The sequence below is a fragment of the Xiphias gladius genome, chromosome 5 (assembly GCF_016859285.1).
Source record: "Xiphias gladius isolate SHS-SW01 ecotype Sanya breed wild chromosome 5, ASM1685928v1, whole genome shotgun sequence".
Classification (NCBI taxonomy): domain Eukaryota; kingdom Metazoa; phylum Chordata; class Actinopteri; order Istiophoriformes; family Xiphiidae; genus Xiphias; species Xiphias gladius.
The window spans coordinates 15,267,105-15,288,101 of record NC_053404.1 but is presented as its reverse complement, the minus strand read 5'-3'; the positions used below and the strand labels follow the sequence as shown (position 1 = coordinate 15,288,101).

General features: G+C 40.8%; 2 protein-coding genes across 6 annotated transcripts in view; one reads left to right on the top strand and one right to left on the bottom strand.

The window, feature by feature from the left end:
- The first annotated feature begins 4,236 nt into the window (after positions 1 to 4,236).
- On the top strand, positions 4,237 to 12,143 carry shha (sonic hedgehog signaling molecule a). The gene is made up of 3 exons (XM_040127168.1): positions 4,237 to 4,751; positions 8,863 to 9,124; positions 11,276 to 12,143. The coding sequence occupies exons 1-3, from the start codon at positions 4,452 to 4,454 to the stop codon at positions 11,962 to 11,964; spliced, it is 1,251 nt and encodes a 416-aa protein (XP_039983102.1). The 5' UTR covers positions 4,237 to 4,451; the 3' UTR covers positions 11,965 to 12,143.
- Positions 12,144 to 15,567: 3,424 nt separating this feature from the next.
- rbm33a (RNA binding motif protein 33a) overlaps positions 15,568 to 20,997 on the bottom strand; it is a 28,320-nt gene continuing 22,890 nt past the window's right edge. For 4 of the 5 annotated variants that reach the window (XM_040126579.1, XM_040126582.1, XM_040126580.1 and 1 more), the window contains exon 19: positions 19,613 to 20,997. This exon is cut by the window's right edge and continues 377 nt beyond it. Coding sequence is in view for 1 of the 5 variants with exons in the window: in XM_040126583.1 (XP_039982517.1) it covers positions 17,458 to 17,473 (16 nt within the window). In the remaining 4 variants the exon portion in view is untranslated. Of the gene's footprint in view, positions 17,474 to 19,612 lie in introns of those variants that run through there. The other variant, XM_040126583.1, reaches the window with a different exon arrangement.

Below are 20,997 nucleotides of genomic sequence, written 5' to 3'. Positions count from 1 at the left end.
GAAACTCTCAGTACAATTAGGTCTGAGAGTAAAAAGCTACACATACTTTTCAATACCACTGAGCCCTTCCCTTCTCCAACACCGTTGCCTAAGACTGCGATGATGTTGCACAGCGGCCAGCACTGACTCACCTGGTGGAGTATCGCGCATACACCAGCCCCCTGCTCTCCACTCACCTCCTTCCCCTCCCACTGAGTTCACCCTGCACTGCAGTTCAAAGTAGTTTTGCCTGTCTAGCCTTGGCGTTTAATGTTTAAGTATTGGGAGCGGCTGGAGAGTGCAAATAAAATGCCTTTACAGACTCCGGGGCACGCTGAGGGCTGTGATTCCAGATACTGTATTGTGAAATTTCCATTGTGCTTGACAGAGTAGCCTCAGGGCACCTGAATCTGTTCAGCTGAATTCAGACTCTTTACTTCAACATAATGCTTGATGCGTGCAGCTTGCAAAAACCATTTAGAAAAACATTATTCAAACTTTATTACACTGACAAAAGAGTACACACGATCACATGGTAGACGGCAACATGTCTGTGCTATATACTCTTTGTCGAAAAGTTCAGAACAGGATAAATGCACACCCCACCTGTGAGAGAAAACCACAGGGAGCTGTGGTAGGGCCAGCTTTCTGTTAGGCTGGAAGAAAAGAAACCATACTTTCAGCAAAGGAAAACAACACAGAAAGCCTGATACTACTTATATGTTTGTGCGTGATTATTCTGTAGTCCTAATCCGTCTAACAATGTTACAAAACATTCAGACAGGAGGAGGCTTTAAAGCAGTAATTGGGGGGACTTACACTGGTAAAACTCTGCTCAACCACTTCTAGTTGCATCTCGCTCGTGCTTGATCGAGACTGTGGCACAAGAAATCAAACATGGGTGTGGATTTAGTCTGAATCGAAGCATACTGTATCTTTTAATTCCCTTGAATGTCAGGCTGAAGAAGGAGCCTTTTAAAAAAAAAGACATTGTAACAGAGCAGATGTAGACATTTCAGAGTGGGTGGAGGGTTAAGTGGGTGGATGCGAGGTCTGTGTTTTGGGGTACAGGTCTTGATGGGACACAGAAGGAGCCAAAAACTGATGACTCACTGGCCGGTCACACGCCTCACATTGGATTAGCTATCACATGCAACAGGCCTCTTAATATGAATTGTGAAATGGCCTCAATCCCTCCAGAATTATTTCATAAAATCAGCTTCAGTTTGCTGTGTCACCTTCATATGGAAACTAAGGTCAGGGGAAATGAAAGAGTAACAGAGTGTCACATAGCTTTACAGCTGTTTATTTTGTTTAAGACCTGAAAGAATTCTTTGTTTGTGATGTTCAGATACTTTTTACAACAGACACGCTTCCAAAAAACTCAGATAATGCTGTTGTCAGGTGAAAATTTCCAGTTTGCTTGTTATAACCTAAATCACGGGATTATGTGCTCCTTTGTGGTTTAGCTGTTGGGTTTATAAAATCCTTTCAAAACCCATTTGGCAAACTGAAAACAGCTATTCAGAAGCTGAAGGGGAAATTCTAGATTGTCCATACGTGTGTGAATATATTATTCTCGATCATGTGTTAACCCTACAACAGTCTGGTGACATGTGGTTTACATCTCAGCAGGCGCTCACTCCAAAAGCAGTAGCCCTGTTTTTGCATTTTGCAGAACCGCAAGTGTTTTTTGTGTTTGTCTTAAGGTGTTTGAGTTTTTCAGACACTATCAGTGTTATGTTCTCAACCAAAAGTTCATATACTAAATTGACCTTACATACTTTGATTAATTGGCTAAACTGTCTGCTGTGATTTCCATTGCCTTTAGTTGCAAACCCCACCCATCTGGCACTGGAGGAGGCCAAAACCAAACAATGAAGTTTAATGTTTGCAAATGCTATTTGCCCCAGGTCTAGCTGATAGATGTTTGGTTTCCTCTGTGGGAGAAACTCAAGTTCACATCTAAGCTGTCAAATCAGCACACCTTGCTCTTTTAGGCTGCATTATTCATTGCAATCTCTGCATTATTCATTTGCCTTAGCATCACATTTTGTCACTTGGTTCATTTACCAAGAACCCCTTACAGTCACTTTTATTATTATTGTTATTACACCGTTATACTTTTCGGGACTTGAGGACTGAGACCTCCAAGGACTTTCACTGCCTCCTTGTCCTGTCTCCGTGGTTTTGAGGCGTTCGTGTGGCATGCCAGGTTTTATCTCAGAGCTGTGACCACCTGAACCAAGACTCTGACCCGAGGCCAAACAGCACCTCCAGTGCCCCTCAAGGCACCACAACTGCTGTCAGCTCTGTGTTTGAACAGCACCTCTGCAGAGACAGCTGCTGAAATGTGTCTAAGAAAGACATCTTGAGAAACTCCACGACATTTAGGTAAAACAGAGGGAATTCAGTGATATGTAGACTGAAAGCCATCACTGGTAGTCGAGTATTTTGGTCGGGTTTACACACCAGTGTGCCAAGCGCACAGGCCATCTTTTGGCCAACACTTGATGCTCATGGTCTCAGTGAGCAGCAGGTAGTCTCACCTGCCCTGGTTGTGGTGCCACAAGCCTGGCACAGACTGAACAACGACAGACTGGAGGTCAGCCAGAGTGAGATTTAATGAGCCTGAAGCCACACCAAAGGCTGGTATATCTGTCCTCACGTCAGAGCACCTGTGCCACATTGTCAGTGTGATGAGAGCTAAAGTTGCCCCAAAACAGCCCCTCTTCCTGTAATTATTCTTTGTTATCACACAAATACTTTTCCTTCCTGAAACATTTTACATATCTGTTTTTGTCTGAACTGATATGATACCATGCAGTTTTAATCAACAACACAAAAATATCTCTTAATTGGCTCTAATCACAGGGATGTGTCTACCTGTGGCTAGAAACAACTCAGGAAGGTTGGTGATTGAAATAAGATATATTTTAACATCCGAGCAAAAATCATAATACATGTAGGGAATTGATTACGGGAGTGCTGGGTGTTATTGCTTGCCAGGAGCGCAAGAAGCCCCGTTTTGTCCCTCTGCATTAAAGGAGAGACTAGAAGAGAAAGTTAGAGTTACGCACAAACACGTCTGTCGCTACTATGGCCAGTAAATAGAGCGGATACCAGGGCTAGACCTGTCAATGAAGTGGACCTTTTGAAGGAAGAGAGAGAGGAGAGCCTACGGGTGATCCTTGGACTATAACAGATGCACGTTTAGGAATATACGCATTAAGAATGCTGGTTCCGATAAGAACTGGCCGTGGGTGACAGATCTGGAAAACGCCTTCTAAAGCCTCATCTGCCTATTGTCTACTAAATCAGTCCCGTTCCCACCCTCACTCTTAAGGAGTCAAATTAATAATGTAACAATGTGCAAGAACTGCGTTTTTTTAATTATCTGAATACGGACTTAGAAATTTTTTTTAAAATGAACCGGATGGAAGAATCGTTGAAAGATAAAATACATGTTTTGACGCGTAAAAATGGAGAGTGCAAGGAGTGCGCACAGTGCGCGCAATGCATAGATATAAGTGCAGGTTTATTTTTACGTTTTACTAAGGTTTGACAGAGTCTGAGTAGTGTCAGAGATAGATTCCGTTATATTTGTTCAGCTTTCTTTAGACTTTTGATTTACCAACATGGGGTAATTTTCGTGCGTATATTCACGTTGGCACGCGGCTGTTTTATAGGGGAAACTACGTTAGGAAGGATTTCGAATTTATATCCACCCATCGAACAATCAGTTCAGTAAGTACAACCTTCATTGTGCTTATTTATTAATTTGGTGGATACGGGGTCAGAGCCTAATCAACCGGCGCAGGCGTGCGCAGTGCGCCCAAGGGCGGCTGTAGTCTCCTGGGAAAATGCATTCTGTGCGGGAAGTTCTTCCAGACGCACTTCGATTACCGCACACACACACACTGATATCACTTCAGCTACACTGCTTCAGATTTGAGCTCAGCACTGTGCGAGTGCTCCCGTCTATCCTGCCTTCCCTGTGAATTCTGGAAAATGGGAGGGTTAAAAAAAAAAAAAACGGTATATAATTGATGTTTTCCCATGGAACTGCCCCTCCTCCCCCGCAACACAGGCTAACTCTCAGGTGGAAGAATTTTTTTAAAGATTTTTTTGTGGGATAACATCAGGAGGGTTTGTCTAGGCGAGCCAATCAAGTCCCTCCCCTGCTATAGATCGGTGCTATAATACAAAGCAGTAAAAGCGGTCGCCTCACACAAGCGGCTGCAGCTCGACTAGAGATCCCGTGGCTTTTAATTCCCTCACTATTTTTTTTTTTAACCCTCCTTCGATGTGCCCCGTTATTACCATTTGTCTGAGGCGTTCATTTCCGCACCTGCCACGGTAGAGACCAGGCGAAGGCGAAGTAGAGGAGGAGACAAGGACATTGCGAGAGCCGGGAGAGGCAGACGGTAGAGATAGCAGCGGCGACTCGTTTGAGATCTTAAAGGACAAAAATGCTGCTCTGGACCAGAATCGTATTGGTCGGTCTCGTCTGCTTGTCCCTGGTGTCCTCTGGGATGGGATGCGGACCGGGCAGGGGCTACGGCAGGAGAAGACACCCGAAGAAGCTGACACCTCTTGCGTACAAGCAGTTCATCCCCAACGTGGCGGAGAAGACCCTCGGGGCAAGCGGCAGATACGAAGGCAAGATCACAAGAAACTCCGAGCGATTTAAAGAACTGACTCCCAATTATAACACAGACATCATATTCAAGGATGAGGAGAACACCGGTGCCGACAGGCTAATGACTCAGGTAAGGAGACAGAATAACCTTTTTCCCCCTACTGCCCGTCTCCTAACGCACCATCACTGCGCACTGCAACAACCTCCTTGTCAGACTGATTGCGCACCTTAAGTGAAGTCTGTTTTACCCGCTGCTGAACTCTTCACACTGAGCCTTTTAACTTGACTGTAAAATCAGACGCGCTTTATGCACCAGCATGGGAGGGTTTTTTTTTGGTTTTTTTTTTTTTTGAAGGCTGCAGGCTTGAAGCGAATGTAGAAATCCGACTGGAGAAGTAATGTGCAGGCGGACAGTCAGGACACTCGGCCTTCATGATTTTGACAGTGTATTTAAAATATTAATGTGCCCCTCTCCTCATATCTATATTTGTATCTCTCTGAAACAGTATTGTTGCCTTATAGGCACAAATCCATGTTACCTTATATTTCATGAAGACATTGAGATTTGTTGCACATATAAGCTTTGCGTTACAGCTTGTTTTTTTGTTTTTTTTTTGTTTTGTTGTTTTTTTTTTTAAATTCCAGCCCTGGGGATGTGCTCCGCTTCAAACAGCCGGGCTTATTCGGGCATGGCGTGGCTCATTCAGACATTTTCTCGCACAGGCTGCTGTAATTTAGCCTTTTTCGCATGGTGTGCATGAGTGCATGAAAACAGTGGCATTTCTTTGAGAGTGTTCAGGACTTTATAAATGGGTGGGACTCGGTCATTGATAAGCAGCAAGGCGCACAGAAGGGGACGGTGCCTCTTACAAATGCACTTGCATGGAGGATGACATCTTCTTTTTTTTTTAAATTCTCCATCTTCATGTAGGTAGTTAGTCATCCAAGCTCATAGCTCGCTCAGAACAGATAAGATGAGGCTCACAATACATCGGAGAGATGTAGCCTTGATTTGTCTTCAGGCTGCAGGATGCCGCGTCTCTTCAGCATGACTTTTAGCACTCAGATGCTGGTGAATTATTAAAGGCGCTTGGGTGATATTGGCTCAGTAATAATAAAATGCCGGTGGTGATGGTGGTGGTGCTGGTGGTGATGACGCCAGGCGCGCGCCGGAGTGCCTGAACCCATGCCTCGCACCAGGCGTGAGCACGAGCTCCGATGAAATATTCACCGTGCGTGCGGTCTCGGCGTCCCTCTCAGCCCTCCCCACATCTCCTCTGTCATAAACCTATAGGTTCTCATACACACAGATCATGAAATTACAGGCGCGTGAGGGATGTGATGCCCGAAGCGGGGTTCATGCAACCCCTCGTGGAGGTTCCGGGGTCTCCAGAAAAAAGAGGAATGGCTTCATTTCACTGTTATTTCATTCATTTCGGAGAATATAGAGAAACTTGTCTTCTCTAAGGCTTTCAATCTGAGTAAAATGCCCCACCTGCTGTATAAACTGTTGTGTTTGCAGGTCTGTATCAAATCATACAAAAGAGGTGGGAAATCCTCTGACAAAGGAGTTTGTCTATTTTAGGAGCCTTTACATAACATTTTAGGATTCGCTTTCAGTTTTCCAGATTTATATATATATATATATATATATATATATATATATATATTTTTTTTTTTTTTTTTAAATCCTAGTAGTTGTGGCTTCTGTGTCATTATTCGTTTTCCATTCAGCATCCGAGCGTTTACAGAAAACACAACGACCGAGTCTAAGTGTGAAACGTACATGAAAGGGCTTTTAGGCACCCCCTGACTGGGCATGAGACGCAATTTGAACTTATGACCTTTGATCAGCGGGAGGGCCATAGTAAGTTAAAACAGGTGAGATTGTCCACCGTCGTACATGCTATTGCAAAGCCATCAAATTAAGGCTTGTACATTCAAACGAGTGTGACCGTAGACTGTTCTGACAAAGGCATAAGCATTATCACATGGGGATTTACGCCGTGCCAACAGTCTTTGCGCTGTTCCACGGCTTTACGCATAAATCTAGTAGGCTTTTACGTACGGGGTTTTACGCACGCATACAGTGAACTTTCCTCGTTATCTTACGTTGCAGAAAATAGATGTTGTATTCATACATGAAGCATGGCACGGTCCTGCTGTAGCTCCCCTGGGGGTGTGCAATAAATGAATTAATCGACCAATTCACTGAGGTCTAGTCAAGACTACAATACTTGACACTTGAAGAAGCGCTTGAACAAGCACCTACTCCCTTGACTGTTGAGACACAGCCTACTCCCAGGAAAGTTGCCAATAGAGGTGTTTTACAAACATTTAGAGATCGTGTTTCCTTGAGTGACGGGGCCTACAGTGAGCAGGAGCATCAGTCTGGAGGCTGAGCTGCAAAAATGTCCATCTTGTCCAAAAATCCTAGTCGCACTTTCCGTGGTAGAATATTATTTGTCTCGGAATAAGTGGAAATGTTCTCTTGTGGAGCAGTGGGATTGCACTATCTCCCAAATTCCACTTATTTGCAATGAAGTTTCACTCGTTTCAAGACTTTTCCAGAGACAACCTGTAAAGCTGAATAAGGTGTTGAGTGCATTTGGTGACAGGAAAATGACTTCAGATTCGAGAAGACACTTGATTTGCCTTGTGAGGTCCCGCCATCCACACTGGCAAATGTTACTTTTAACATCTGAGAAATGCTCCAATACTAGATCAAATGGCTTTTAAACGTGTTTTTGTTTTTTTGTTTTTTTTGGCAGTGCACTAGTAGGAGCCCGCAGTCCCTGCCCACAGTGCAAACGAGTCGGAAAAAGAGATGAGCTGGCGGCTTGTTTGCACTGACAGGTAGCTGATAAGTGTTTCCTCTAACCAAATCATTTGTGAAAAGATTAAGGGGGAGGCTGTTGAACAACCTTACCCCGAGCACAAAGCGCCGGTCCGGGGCGCCCTGCTGGGCTTCACGGTGGCTGAGCAGAATTTGGCTTGATTTGCGGCACACGACCTAATGAATTAATAAATAGGTTAAGCTTTACGGCTCTTGACTCCGACAAACCCACTCCGAATGTGGGAGGTTTTTTAGGGAGCTGGTTCTTATTCGACACATTCTACAAGTGTGATATCCTCATAAAACAGCCACCTTTTTTTTTCTTTTCTTTTTTGTTATACGAGTTTTTGGGGTCTGTGTGAACATTCTCGCTTTAGGACGCACAGCTTGTCCATAAAGGAAAAGGACAGTGGGTCGCACAGAGACGCTCCTCTGTGCGCCCATACCATCCCTGGATATTTCACAAGTCTGTCGGTCAGCAGCCAAAACACGACGACTTAAGGAGGCATGTCACGTTTCCAGGACTTTGCAGGAGAAGAATAATGAAAGTTTCCCTCCGCGGTTGGACTGAAAAGACTCTTTGTGATGTTTTATTTGACATATTGGTTGAGTGTTGAGAATAGTTGTCTTGGAGAAGGCCAAGCATCTTCACTGAGACAGCGCAGAGAGGTTGGGGTGCGACGATTTATTTATAGGACAAACTCCAGATATTTTAAGGCTTCAGCTGCTCTTGAAGAGCATCTTCATATCATCTGCATATCAATTATTTATTCAAAGAAAACAGACAAGTTGCAGCCAACAAAGGAATCGCTCATTTCATGGCCTAATACAAAACTCATGAATTTATAATGTATGCATGTTGTGTTCAATGCAACACTTTTTTGATAGAAAGGGACGCTGCTCGCACCACTCCAAGACCAGAGACCCATATGTTATAGGCCAGTGAAGCGAATGCGGTGCCTTATCAATATTTCATCGGTAGCTTTCTTATCCGAGATGTGCCCTCTGACGCTGCTGCTGCTCACACTGAGAAATGCAAGCTCACATCAGGGATCAGAGCTGCAGTTCGGTCCCAGTGTTTTCACCTCAGCTGGGAGGAATCCGCGGGCGTCAGGTGTGGAGGGAGAGGCGTGGGCTGGGCCCCAGTGAGTCCAAATGTGATTTTTAATCGTTCTTATATAACAGACAGCAGAGATCAAGCAAACCTTCTACGAATCTATCGGGAGGGTATATCCCTCCGGGACACACACACACACACACACACACACACACACAAACTTCTATGTGCAGGCGCATGCGGTCTAATGTTCTCGCCCTTTACGCCCCAGGACAGCTTATATCTGCGAGCTATGGCCCAATCCATGAAACAACAGGTGACTAATTGATCCATTTCTCCCTCCCGCAGAGATGCAAAGACAAGCTGAACTCGCTGGCCATTTCAGTGATGAACCAGTGGCCCGGGGTAAAGCTGCGGGTCACTGAGGGCTGGGACGAGGACGGGCACCACTTTGAGGAGTCCCTTCACTACGAGGGCAGGGCCGTGGACATCACCACCTCAGACAGAGACAAGAGCAAATACGGCACTCTGTCCAGGCTGGCGGTGGAAGCCGGATTCGACTGGGTCTATTATGAATCCAAAGCCCACATTCACTGCTCTGTGAAAGCAGGTATGACTGCGAGACGGGAGGAAAACCACCTTGCTGTACCTTTAGAACCTCTGTCTTGCGCATTGGGGTGCTGGCTGTAGGAGAAAATGAGCAAATCTATCTATAACCACTGCTCTTTTTCCGTCAGGTGGGATTGTATTCATCTCAAAGAGCAGGTGCAGCTCAGGGAAACTGCAACCCTGCTTTATCCTATAGGAAAATGTCATGCAAAATCAGAGTTTCATCAGCTGCTTGTGAGTAAGAAGTAAATTGGACTATATGTAATGAAGTTACCAGAGTCAATACACAGAGAAACGAAGGTGAAGCTGCTCATGAAGCAAGTGAAGCAAAAGTTGACCATTGACCAATCAGCTGTAACATTTACAGGCTCCAAGAAACTAAACGTGACAGTGGAAGTGTAATAAAATGTCTCTTGAAATCTGTTGATTCATTCGTATTGCAGAATTATCAATGTTTGCCCATGTAATGATAACCCACAAACTATCATTCAATCAATGGTTAATAACAAAAAGGAGTTCTCAATATTTACCCGATGATGTCATTGGGATTGCAGAAACCAAATGTTTGCGTGTAACTATAAGCAAAACGGTAGATATATATTTCCACGAATGGTGTAGGGGCACATCCCAGCATGTGGCGTTATGAGCCTTTACCCATGCAGCTTATTTCTTGATCTTACATCGCCCCACACCGTCTCCTGGTGGGAACCACGGCCATAATCTAACACGGCTCCTCGCTGTGACCCAGAGAAGCAAATCATTTTTGTTTGTCTGTGGATTTCTGAGAAACCGGCTGCAACCGAAATAAGACGCTGCGAGTCGTGGTGTTAGTTCTAAATTAGGTAACAAGTTGGATTTGGTCATTTAAGGGATAAACAAAACAAAACAAAACAAAAAACTTTGCCTGTTAACTTCTTTTTTTTCTCATCTGTCCTAGCTTTGACATTTTGATTTTAATTTTAATTTTAAGATCTTTATTGTGGCTCACTTTTGCCTGAAAGAATCTTCCTCTTAGGCCTTCACTAAGCAATAGGACACCTACGGGGCTTAGAAAATATTTCCTCACACTGATTGATGACCCATGGCACTTTTCTTTAGCTCAGACTTTATTGATAAATCCCTTATTTATCATTCAGCACACACGTTTTGAGATCACAGTATGGGCCGGGCCGACGTGTCATTAGGGGTCATGCGACTTTACCAAAAGGATTTGGCTGAACAATGTTGAATTGGTTGGGGTAAATCTGGTTTTCAGTTGTCACCTTATTTCATGCGCGGGAATCTTAAAAGAAGATTAAAAGCCTCAAATGCTGAGGAGGAAACCCCCTTTTCTGTGTGTAGGACAGTGTGATCCTAGAGACTGGTATGTGAAGAGCTCCACCAAGGCCAAAATTATTGTCATCAAGACTGACAACAAAGCAGGGAGAGGTGGTAGAAAGAGGGGACATTGATGTTGCACAACAGAAAGCATTTAAGAGTCCGGGCCCTCATTTAAATTCAAATCTACAACTCGAGAGGCTTGGAAAAGTGGCTCCGCTGGGTAAATAGTAGTTGTGAGTCGCCTATTTGTGTGAATTGTCACATAGAGGTTTCTGCACCTGAGTAAATATGGGAAGAGTAGCTGGGAAAGGCGTAAGTGTTCTTTACCGAGAGCAGCTTGATCCACAAGCTGATTTAGAATATCAATGCCTGTTCTTTTTGGGGTTTTTTAATTAAGAATAGATGAGCCAAGGCTTTCAGTTTTTTCTCGTCTCAGACAACGTGGGCCAAGCCAATACGCATTTGGCATGTAGGAGCCGGCCGGCATCATTATGCAAAATGCATATCGCCCACCATGATGTGTGGCGGCAGGGGGAAGAAGAAAAAAAAATACAAATACGAGCAAAAAAGAAATGTTCTTGAATGAACTTAACTGTACTCAATACTCAAAGCACGTGTGATTTATAATCGTTTAAGTCCCACGAGTGTTTAAAAGCTTTAAATATTGCTGCTTTAGGACACTGTGTGTTGTTTTTTAAATAATTTTGCAGTGCCACAGTGGGTTCTGTCATGGTAGAAGACTTCCCAATCCCTTTCATATGGTGTAAAAGCGTATATTTGGGCAAAATGTCATTTTTTTTTTAAAAAACACCATAATCTTTTATTTCAACAGAAAACTCAGTGGCAGCAAAATCAGGTGGCTGCTTCCCAGGTTCCTCCGCTGTCAGCCTCCAGGATGGTACCAAGAAGGCGGTCAAAGACCTCCAAACCGGCGACAAGGTGCTGGCAGCAGACGAGGATGGAAACCCGATTTACACCGACTTCATTATGTTCATAGACCAGGACTCGACGACCCGGAGGCTCTTCTACGTGATCGAAACCGACTCGGGCCAGAAAATCACCCTCACCGCCGCGCACCTCCTCTTCGTCGGCCACAGCAACTACACGGAGAAGGCGGACAAGCGGATGTCGGCGATCTTCGCCAGCCAGGTCCAGCCTGGACAAGAGGTGTTCGTCTTTGACGCCGAGCGAAGTCGATTCCAGCCTGTGACAGTAAAACGGATTTACACGCAAGAGCACGATGGCTCCTTTGCGCCGGTGACCGTGCAGGGGACCGTTGTGGTGGACCGGGTCCTTGCGTCTTGTTACGCAGTCATCGAAGACCACGACCTGGCGCACTGGGCCCTGGCACCTGTCAGGCTCGCCCATTGGGTGTCCTCGTTGCTTTTCAGTTCCCAGCCTCAAGTCAGTGCACAGAACGACGGAGTGCACTGGTACTCCAAGATCCTTTATCAATTAGGAACATGGCTCTTGGACAGCCACTCGATCCATCCACTTGGGATGTCAGTATACCCGAGTTGAAACCTCTACTACAGGAGAAGAATGGGACTTAAATGTAGGACACACGAACTATTCCGTAGATTAAAAAAAATAAAATAATAATAATAATAATTAAAAAAACGAACAAACAAACAAGACAAAAGGCCCCAGTGGAGTTGGGATATTTATTTCAGTGACTTTTCCAAGATGTGTCCCCTTTCAAAGAATGAATGGAGCCTTAAAAAGTTTCTCTTTGAATAATTTATTCTCATGTGAACTCGCTGCTGTCACACAGCAATGGATTCTGAAACGGTGTGAGCAGCAAATTGTGCATAATCTATTTTTGTATATCTCAAATGCAAAAAAAAAAAAAAAAAAAAGAAAGAAAGAAAAATTGAAGAAAAAAAATGAAAAAAAAGAAAAAGAAAAAAAAAATAGCGCAAAGAGAAAGAAGACCACGTAGAAAGGAGCTAACTTTGACAGGTTGTAATGTTCATATGTGCATATATGTGCAACTGACTGTTATATTTTGGGGAGAACAAACTTCGCTGGGTTCCATAAATTATATTTTTATACACAGAATTGTAAATTAGATTTTGACAGATCGCTACCGAATCACATTTCGTTATTTGAAATAGTGTAAGATATGAGAATATATTTTAATTTAAATACAGTAGTTGGGAAAGTATTGGAAAATCTTGTACTGCTTGGTTTATTAAGAATTTTATTATTTTGGAAACGTTTAAGTTGTCGGAGAGGGACAGATATTCTGCCTCATGTCTGCATTCTCTTGCATTTTTCTTCCGTGTGTTTCTATTTTTCTGTTTTCTTCTGAGAAAAATATTAAATGCAGATTCTGACAATTCAGTAACAGTTAAAGTAGTACTGAAACGGTTTCGTTAAATAAATTAATAAGTAACTCCTGTAAATGTACTAAAAATGTATTTTTCTTTTCATATTTTGTAATAGGGAAATAGTTTTATAGAAATGATCTGCGGCAGATGCACAGTTTGGATAGTCTATATAGCCAGACAATACCAGTTAACTTTCATAACAGGGCGATGTGTCAAAAAATGTCTAGAGTTTATTATTTATATGTTTATTACAAAATGAGATAAAGAAAATCTTCAAACTTGCAGTTGTTACATGTCTTTGTCTGAATGAGCTTCACAGGAAACGCAGAGGAACATTTGAACGATATTATGAGATATTTAACAGCCATATTAAAGTCTTAAATTAGTTATTAGAACAGCTAATTGATAAATAGATCCGCAGTTAATCCAATTATCGTTTATAATAAAACAAATGATTCATTTTAGGCGGTTATAATTACTATAATACAAGTTTTACATGGTAACTGAATGAGTTTAGCCTCCTGGGGAAGCTAGCAAACAATTTCGCCCTCTTTGCTAGCTTTTACAAAATGGCGAAAATATTGCGCTTTGAACTGCCTTTTTGCATGCTTGCGAAATGTTGAGAGTCCATGTCAGATTTAACGAGTTTTGCCCTCCGCAAATAACTTCTAACTTGCAGACAAATTAAACAGAAGTGTGTTTGTTGGCCCCAAATCTGCTTCTCGGTGTCTTCTGGTTGAGGTCAGATTGCTCCATCAGTGACTGACAGTCGGGTCCCACAGAAGAAACGCAGTCATTGTAGTGGTTCAAAATCACAGTTTAGGAAAACATTTGTTGGTCTTAACAAATCGCTATAATCCTCCGATATTTTCACGGGGGCTTATAGTGTGCATGAAGCACTACAAACACACAATGGCGAGGTTCTGGTGATGTTTTTTTGTCCTCTTGAGGTGTGCTTTTGAATTGTTAGGCTACATATGTCTCTGAAATTGATGTCGACAGTCTAACCCCGTTTCCTTGTTGTTAAATTGCGCAAGTGCGACACCATGTGGTGAATCACCGATTGTGCTTGCCTAGAAATGTTTAAAAAAAAAAAAAAAATCATTTTACAGCTGTGAGTTGTCAATACTTTTAATAGGAACACTGACTAGACTCTTTGGAAAAAAGGAGCATAACCTGTTATTTAAGTTCACTAGGGGTTATAGAACATTTTGTATTGGCTCTCCCTTTGGTTGTTTGATGCTTCAAAAAAAAAAAAAAAAAACTGTACAGGTGTAGACAGAAGCAGAGGCTCAAATGGAGTTATGAAATATATGAAAATGCAAATTAATAATGTGAATCTTTTATATTTTTTCAGTTCTAAAATCAAAAAAATGATAAAAGCCATCCTTAACCCAGACTTATCAAAGGTAAAAGGGGCCACTGAACCTGAGTTTCAGAACACTGTTGCAACATGAGCAGGAATTCCATTTCCTTCTCCCACATTGTGTTTTGTTGTTGATACTGTGAGGTGGAAACTCTGGGGAGTGACAAAGTGGCCCATCTCCCCTGGCGCTGTGACCTTGGGTCCCTGACAGATACAAAAGCGTCCGTGCAGGGCAGCATTCCTCAGAGCAGGTAAACAGAGCCTCCTCTAATCCCTCAGGGGGCCCTAAGTCTGCTGGAGCTCAACAGCGGCTTTCACAAATGTTGACATTTGCAAACATGAACGGTCTGGCATTCTGGAAAACAAAACTCACCATTTCTAAGAGCTGCAAATGGCAGCGCTCTGTTCTTTCCAGGCAACATTTACTCCTCCGTGGCAGCAATCATCAGTGTGTTCAAGATGGAAGTGGTAAGTTGGAGGGAAAAGAAAACCCACAAGAATCTGATCCTTAACAACCTATCACACATTTACCACTGCCAATAAACTGAAGCAGAGAACTGAACTATTTAAAAAGAGACTAATTATACATATTTAGATTTTTTTCAGATAAACTCAAGATAGATAGATGGGCAACTGGCTAGATTGATGATACAGTAAATGGACAGAAGATAGATCCTGAGAGACACACTGTGTACATTATTTTGGTGACATCTTATAACAAAGATGATAAAAAACAAAAAACAAAAAAAAAAACAGGCTTGCTAGCTGGAGTCACAATGTAGGACAATTAAAACCCTCCAGTTGGAATCAATTAGTACTATTTCAGAGAGTTCTCAAGACCTTGTCTGTTGGTCCCAGATCTACAGAAGACTCGGTGGGTACTCAAGTGAACATGGTTTCAAATCTCTACAGCTGCATCACTACTTTAACCTATATCAAAGCATCACAACCAACATTTTGGGCCTTTATTTCTTCTCTAAATTATGTCTCAACATTCTGGGTCTAGAGACCTTGAACGCGTTGTCAGATAATTAATAGGACAGCAAAGAAGAAAAACATTGTTCTGATACTCAAGTGCAGATCCTTCTCCTGATTTCTCTATATTTATTGATTTTTTTCTTTCAAAATACTGGGTTGTTTTGCCTCTTGACTTTTTGAAGTGTCTTGAATTGCCCACAGCTGAAAATAACATTCAACCACTGACGAGATGTCGCCAGTCGTCAGTTGTTCATTTTAAGGGTTCACCAGCCAAAATAAGCTTAGGAACGACTGCTTCAGGAGACCCCCATTCCAATTTAAGCATTTACTTCGACTAAAGCACCTTGGTTGTTTTGGTCTGAAATTAAGTAGATTTGTGCTCCGAGAAGTACCAACCTCTCCCAATTTCCCAATGAAAACAAAATCTGTGCCACAGTTTGTCAAAAAGTTTATTTTCCTTAATTTTCTGGTGTCAAATTAAAAACATTCCATCTCTTTAAAAAAATACTCATATTCTTATCATTTTGCTTCTTTACAAAAACCACAGGTTACAGAATCAGAACTACTTTCACAGCGATTTCAGAATATTCCAACATAAAACATGATTACTTCATGATACATCAGCTTGAAGGGTGAAAATACACGACAAGATGCATTGTCAACAGTTTCAGGCTTAGCTCAATTTGTTGGACTTTCAGTCGTTATTTTGTTGACCATACTGTTCAAGATGAGGAAACCACCGTAGTGTCTTTTTCAAAATCCAACCAACAATGAATGTCAAGATCTGGGATGACCTTGGGTGCAGTGAAAGCCATAAAACGGCTCAAGAGTTACGTGTCTGCTCTGTGAAACCGGCTGTCGTCACAGAGATGGAAACCTCCAGCCACTGGGCTAACAAACAATGGTAATCCAGGTAGGCCACCCTGCTTGATACAGAAGTCTTAAGTTCACTCAACAAAGGCAGCATAAAGGAAAAGATGAGTAACTGTAAAAATATATGCAAGCTGGAAGAACAGCGATGGCAGGAAAAGCAGTAATGGGAGGAAATGTGGTGGGCCCAATACTCTGAATGCAGCAACATCTATTTAGTGAGGGAAGTAAGATCAAGTTAAGTCTTCATTCCAAGGGCGCAGGCTGCACTGCTGTAAAAGAAACCAAAGCGTGAAGTGAGTGAGTTAAGGCAGGAAACGTGACAAAGCAGTTTCATGGATAAAGCTGGTAAACGGCTCTTCCCAACAGTATGCTGCTGAAAAATTAACGTGTTAATCAGAGATATCCTTGTTTTGATGATGTGGTGACAACTGTGGTCACATAAGGTGTGTTTTCATAAGAGAAATCTCAATACCGCCATCCCAAACACAACATCTGTGCAGCTACAACCTCAAACAACCCAACGTCATTAAACCAGCAGCACAACAAGTGCTGGACCATACCAGTGGTTTTGCATGCTTCTGCTCAACTCTTTTATACCTCTCATGTAATCAGTACTTCTACTTTTAAGACTTTTGCAATAATGGTTACATTAAGAATTAAAAATTTAAGCCACTGATTTCCTAAATGATAAATACAAGGTAAAATTAGAAAAACCCACAAAAACTCCAGGTCATTTGACAAAACTTAATGCCATATTTTATTTGTACAAAAAACAGTCCATCTGGTGTATAGTAAAATAAACTTAAACAAGTTGCAACTATTACTTGAACTAAACAAAGACAAAAACTGGAGGCATACTGTATCTCCTTGGTTGTTTAGCACAATTTGAGATAAAGTGTTGTATAAAATATGCAGCAGAGAAATTATTTTTATTTATTTATTTATTTTACCAGCAGGACAGAAAGGTCTTAAGTAATTTGGACATGTCTTCAAAACAGGAGTAAGTGATGTTAAATGACCTGCTGGGCATTTCAAAGTAGGCCATTGCTGATCACATTAGAGATATAAAGTGGGGCTAGTTTTAGCGCATCAACAATAAACGGCCTAACTCAAATTTCATGTGTTGAAGCTTTGCATAAGAACCTAAATGCGTCAAGGAATAAATAACAGTGAACAGCAGTATCATGAAATAATAACATAACTTTGGCAAAAAGAAAGACAGGTTTAGCAGGTTTCAAGTCTCTGCAAGAATTCATAGAGGGCTGATGAAAAAACCAACAATAGCTCTGAAGCTGAGAAATGTATCTCAAAATATATAATTTGCAAAATGATCAGTAGCAAATTATACCCATTTATAAATCACTGTTGATTTGCAAAAAAAAAATGAAAAGCTCTTGGTATGGTCCCTTAACTTTGCGTTTGAGGCTAGCAACCACACTGATGACTGCTTGTGACACCACTCTGTCAATGTGGATGTGACCTGAAGAAAAAGAAAGAATGAAATGATTATTTCAGCCAGAGTCTGCAAAATCTGTGCCCTTTAAATACCAAATGGACCTGCTGAAAAAAAGTTGGAAGTTAGTGTTGTGTAGAACTCAACCCAGCTAGTGTTGCATATTTGACCCAAAGCTCATATAAAAATTCTAATACTAGTCATCAGAAGCAATAATGAAGGTCTCTTATGCAAACACAAGAAAGCCCCATATATAGCTGACAGACGAGCCATCATATCTAAATATCCTCCTGCAACCATATGAGGTGATGTGATTGGAAAAACACCCTACTGGTTAAATAGCCTACTGTAAATCGGGTATCAATTGAGCACCATTTTCTTCAAGAAATTGATTTTGAGAAATAGAACATATCTAAAAACTCAAGGTACATATATCTACAAAATTCTTAAAATTAAAGGTACATATAGATTCAATATGAATCTGTTCTGGCATTACAAGACCAGATGTCTTATAACAATATCACTATGACCGGCATTGTCAGTACTTTTTCAAATCCACAGGATTTACAATAGCACTAAAAATCCTGTATATCCCACAACATGAAAGACAGTAGATACACATTGTAAGAGAACGAAAACCTCTACATCAATTCAACTCAAAGCAAAATGGATTAAAACATAAAGAAGTCAGTTTAGAACAACTGTACAACATACAAAAGACTTCAAACCATCCAACCTCAAGCTTTACAAGAGGTCGGAAAGAATTTTAGGGGTTTAGACATTTTCAGAGACCCCATTCGTCCACACACCTACGGTACTCAAAAGCATTTGAGAATCTAGTGACCTTTACTGGCAAGACTCACTAAGTGCAGCTTATTTTAAAACTTAATAGATTTTGAATTATTTCAAGTAGTAAGTAATTTAAGGGAAACACCACTAAATTTATGATTTCGATTCACACATGCAGAAAGGACATAGGCAAATATAACTACTTGTAAACCACTTATGAACCACTACTTTGTAAATCTCAAAACAAGAGCACTTAATCTGTGATGTCATCCAGATGCACAACCAGGAGGTGATTTTCTGACAGTAAATAAAAAAGACTTTGTGGATTTCAACATGTTAACCCTCCAATCTTTTTTATAATATAGTTTGATCTAACCCAAAAATGTGGTCCAGTGAAGTCATGTAGGATGCTGTAATAATTACTGAAGCTATTCTACCTTTCTCATATCATGGAGCTGCACATTAGTATGACATCAAGGTTAAATTTGCAAGACAAGATCTTTCTTGTTTGTGACTATGAAGCAAATAATTTCAATGCCAAAATTCAGTGGCATTCCCCTTATTCTTTGTGAGGTAGTATTTCTTGCCTTATTATTGCTAGAGTCTATAAACTTAAAAAAAATATTAAGAATTAATTCTCAAAAGAGTTGTGCATTAATCCCAAGGTGGTAATAGTTTTTAAAAGACTATGTGATATGTTGCAATGTGAATACCCATGACCTTACAGAATACGTATAAATCATTAAAATGTGGCACACATAAGAAAGATACTGCATCGCACCAGACACATGGACATCACACACAACCACACATCTTTGGGCTAAAGTTTAACCGGCTTTACATACCTGCATATTCACGGTATATTGGCCATGTTTTTATTTTTCTTGTTTTCCCTTAAAGCTTTTGTCAAATGTCTTATAAACAGAAATGTAGTCCAGTCATTTTTCATTTCGGTTCTAAGTTCAAACAAAACACTTGTAAAATGATTTATGCCTGGACACGTCAGCATATCCTTACATATAAAAATGTTTAACTTGATACAACATGAGTAAAGAATAACTCAAAAAAATGTTAACGGGATAAATATTGAGTTAAATTTCTGGTCTGCTTATGTACATGATCACTACACAGATAATGGTTGCCCCCTCACCTCCCTACGTGAAAACCCTATGCATAAATTACACAAAATTGACTTTGGAACTTTAATTATTAGTAAACAAGGAAAAAGAATGTTTGAATAAATAGAAGAATTTTTTCTGTTTGACAAATTTTAACCCGGAATAGACGAAAATATGTTGTGAGATTAAGAAAAAAAAAAAAAAAACAACAACAAAAAAAAAAAAATCAAAAAAAAAAAAATCAATGAATTATGGAAAAAGTATGTGAGCCTTATTTGTTATATTCAGTTAAATAATGATGCCAGACACGCATGGTAAGTATTTAAAGAATTCAAGGTTTTCAGTGATGTGGTAGCAATCCCCGAACAAGGGCTCATGCTCAGAGAAAATCAACTGTTGCATTAATGATTGTACAAGTGGCTGTACTTACTTACGATTTCTTACACATTCGAAGAAATTTGACCCTTTTATGACTTAAATATCATTATGCTTTAGAGGCCAGAATTTACAGAGAATGACTATATCATAATAAGGGGAACTCAACATTTTGGGTAATTTCTTCTGGTGAATTTCTTTTACTTTTATACTCCTCTGCCAAACATCTACATTACTAGCTCAGTGTGAATGCCTTTTATTCGAAGTGCTATTCCAGGTAAATTATGCTGCTGTTTGATGAGGCATCCAAGTATCAACTGATTTAGATCAGTTATTTCTAAAAGGAAAAAGCCAAACGTATATCCTAGCTCAAATAATTTACAGAAATGTGCGTATATCCTGAAAAGATTTATAAGCAATTTTCTTTAATCTACCAAATAAGAAAAATATTTAAGTCCCAACAATATACATTTAAGTTGTAATCATAAAAAAATCTCAAAATATCTACAATCACACTCCCTCAAAGCACACTCAGCACAGATTAGAAAGCTAAATCTAACTCCATAATCAGACATACAACTAAAATATACATCCAAAAGGCATGAAAGATTTTTCCAAAATGCATTCCAAGTATTAACAGTTAAAAGACCTTATAACATTTAGAACAAGGAGCAATACCAAATGACCAAATGAACTAACTTTAAATAGAGATATGATCTGAACAATTTGTCTGCAAAGCAGCACTGAAACTTAAAGCACCACAAAATCTACACAATTCAGTCACAATTCCCAAAACTACTGGGAATTTCGAAAAAAAACCCATATTCAGGTTAGATCCTGTGCTAATTTGGTTTTAGTCATTGCTATGTGTCCACTATTAAATCATCAACCCAGGCCACCTCTGTGCCTGTATGCAAGTTCCCCCACTAGGTAGTGCCATTCACCAAAAAACTGCTTCGAGACTCATCTCTACCTGAAAGCGGTTTTGGGTTGAAAAAATTAACCACCAATAGTGATGAAACACTGCCATCTACAGAGGGGGAGAGACACTGCTAAGGCAGAACCTATATGAATAGAATGGCCACAATCTGCCACAACCATTCCGTGCCCATAAACCAAACACCGAGCCACAAATAATAATAATAAAAACAAACATACTATGAAGAGGTCATATCAGAATTAACCACGTTCAAGTGTCTTTTTGCATGTTATTATGAATCTTACTGAGGAGGGGAGCAACCATCATCTCATGATATGTTCTACTTGTTG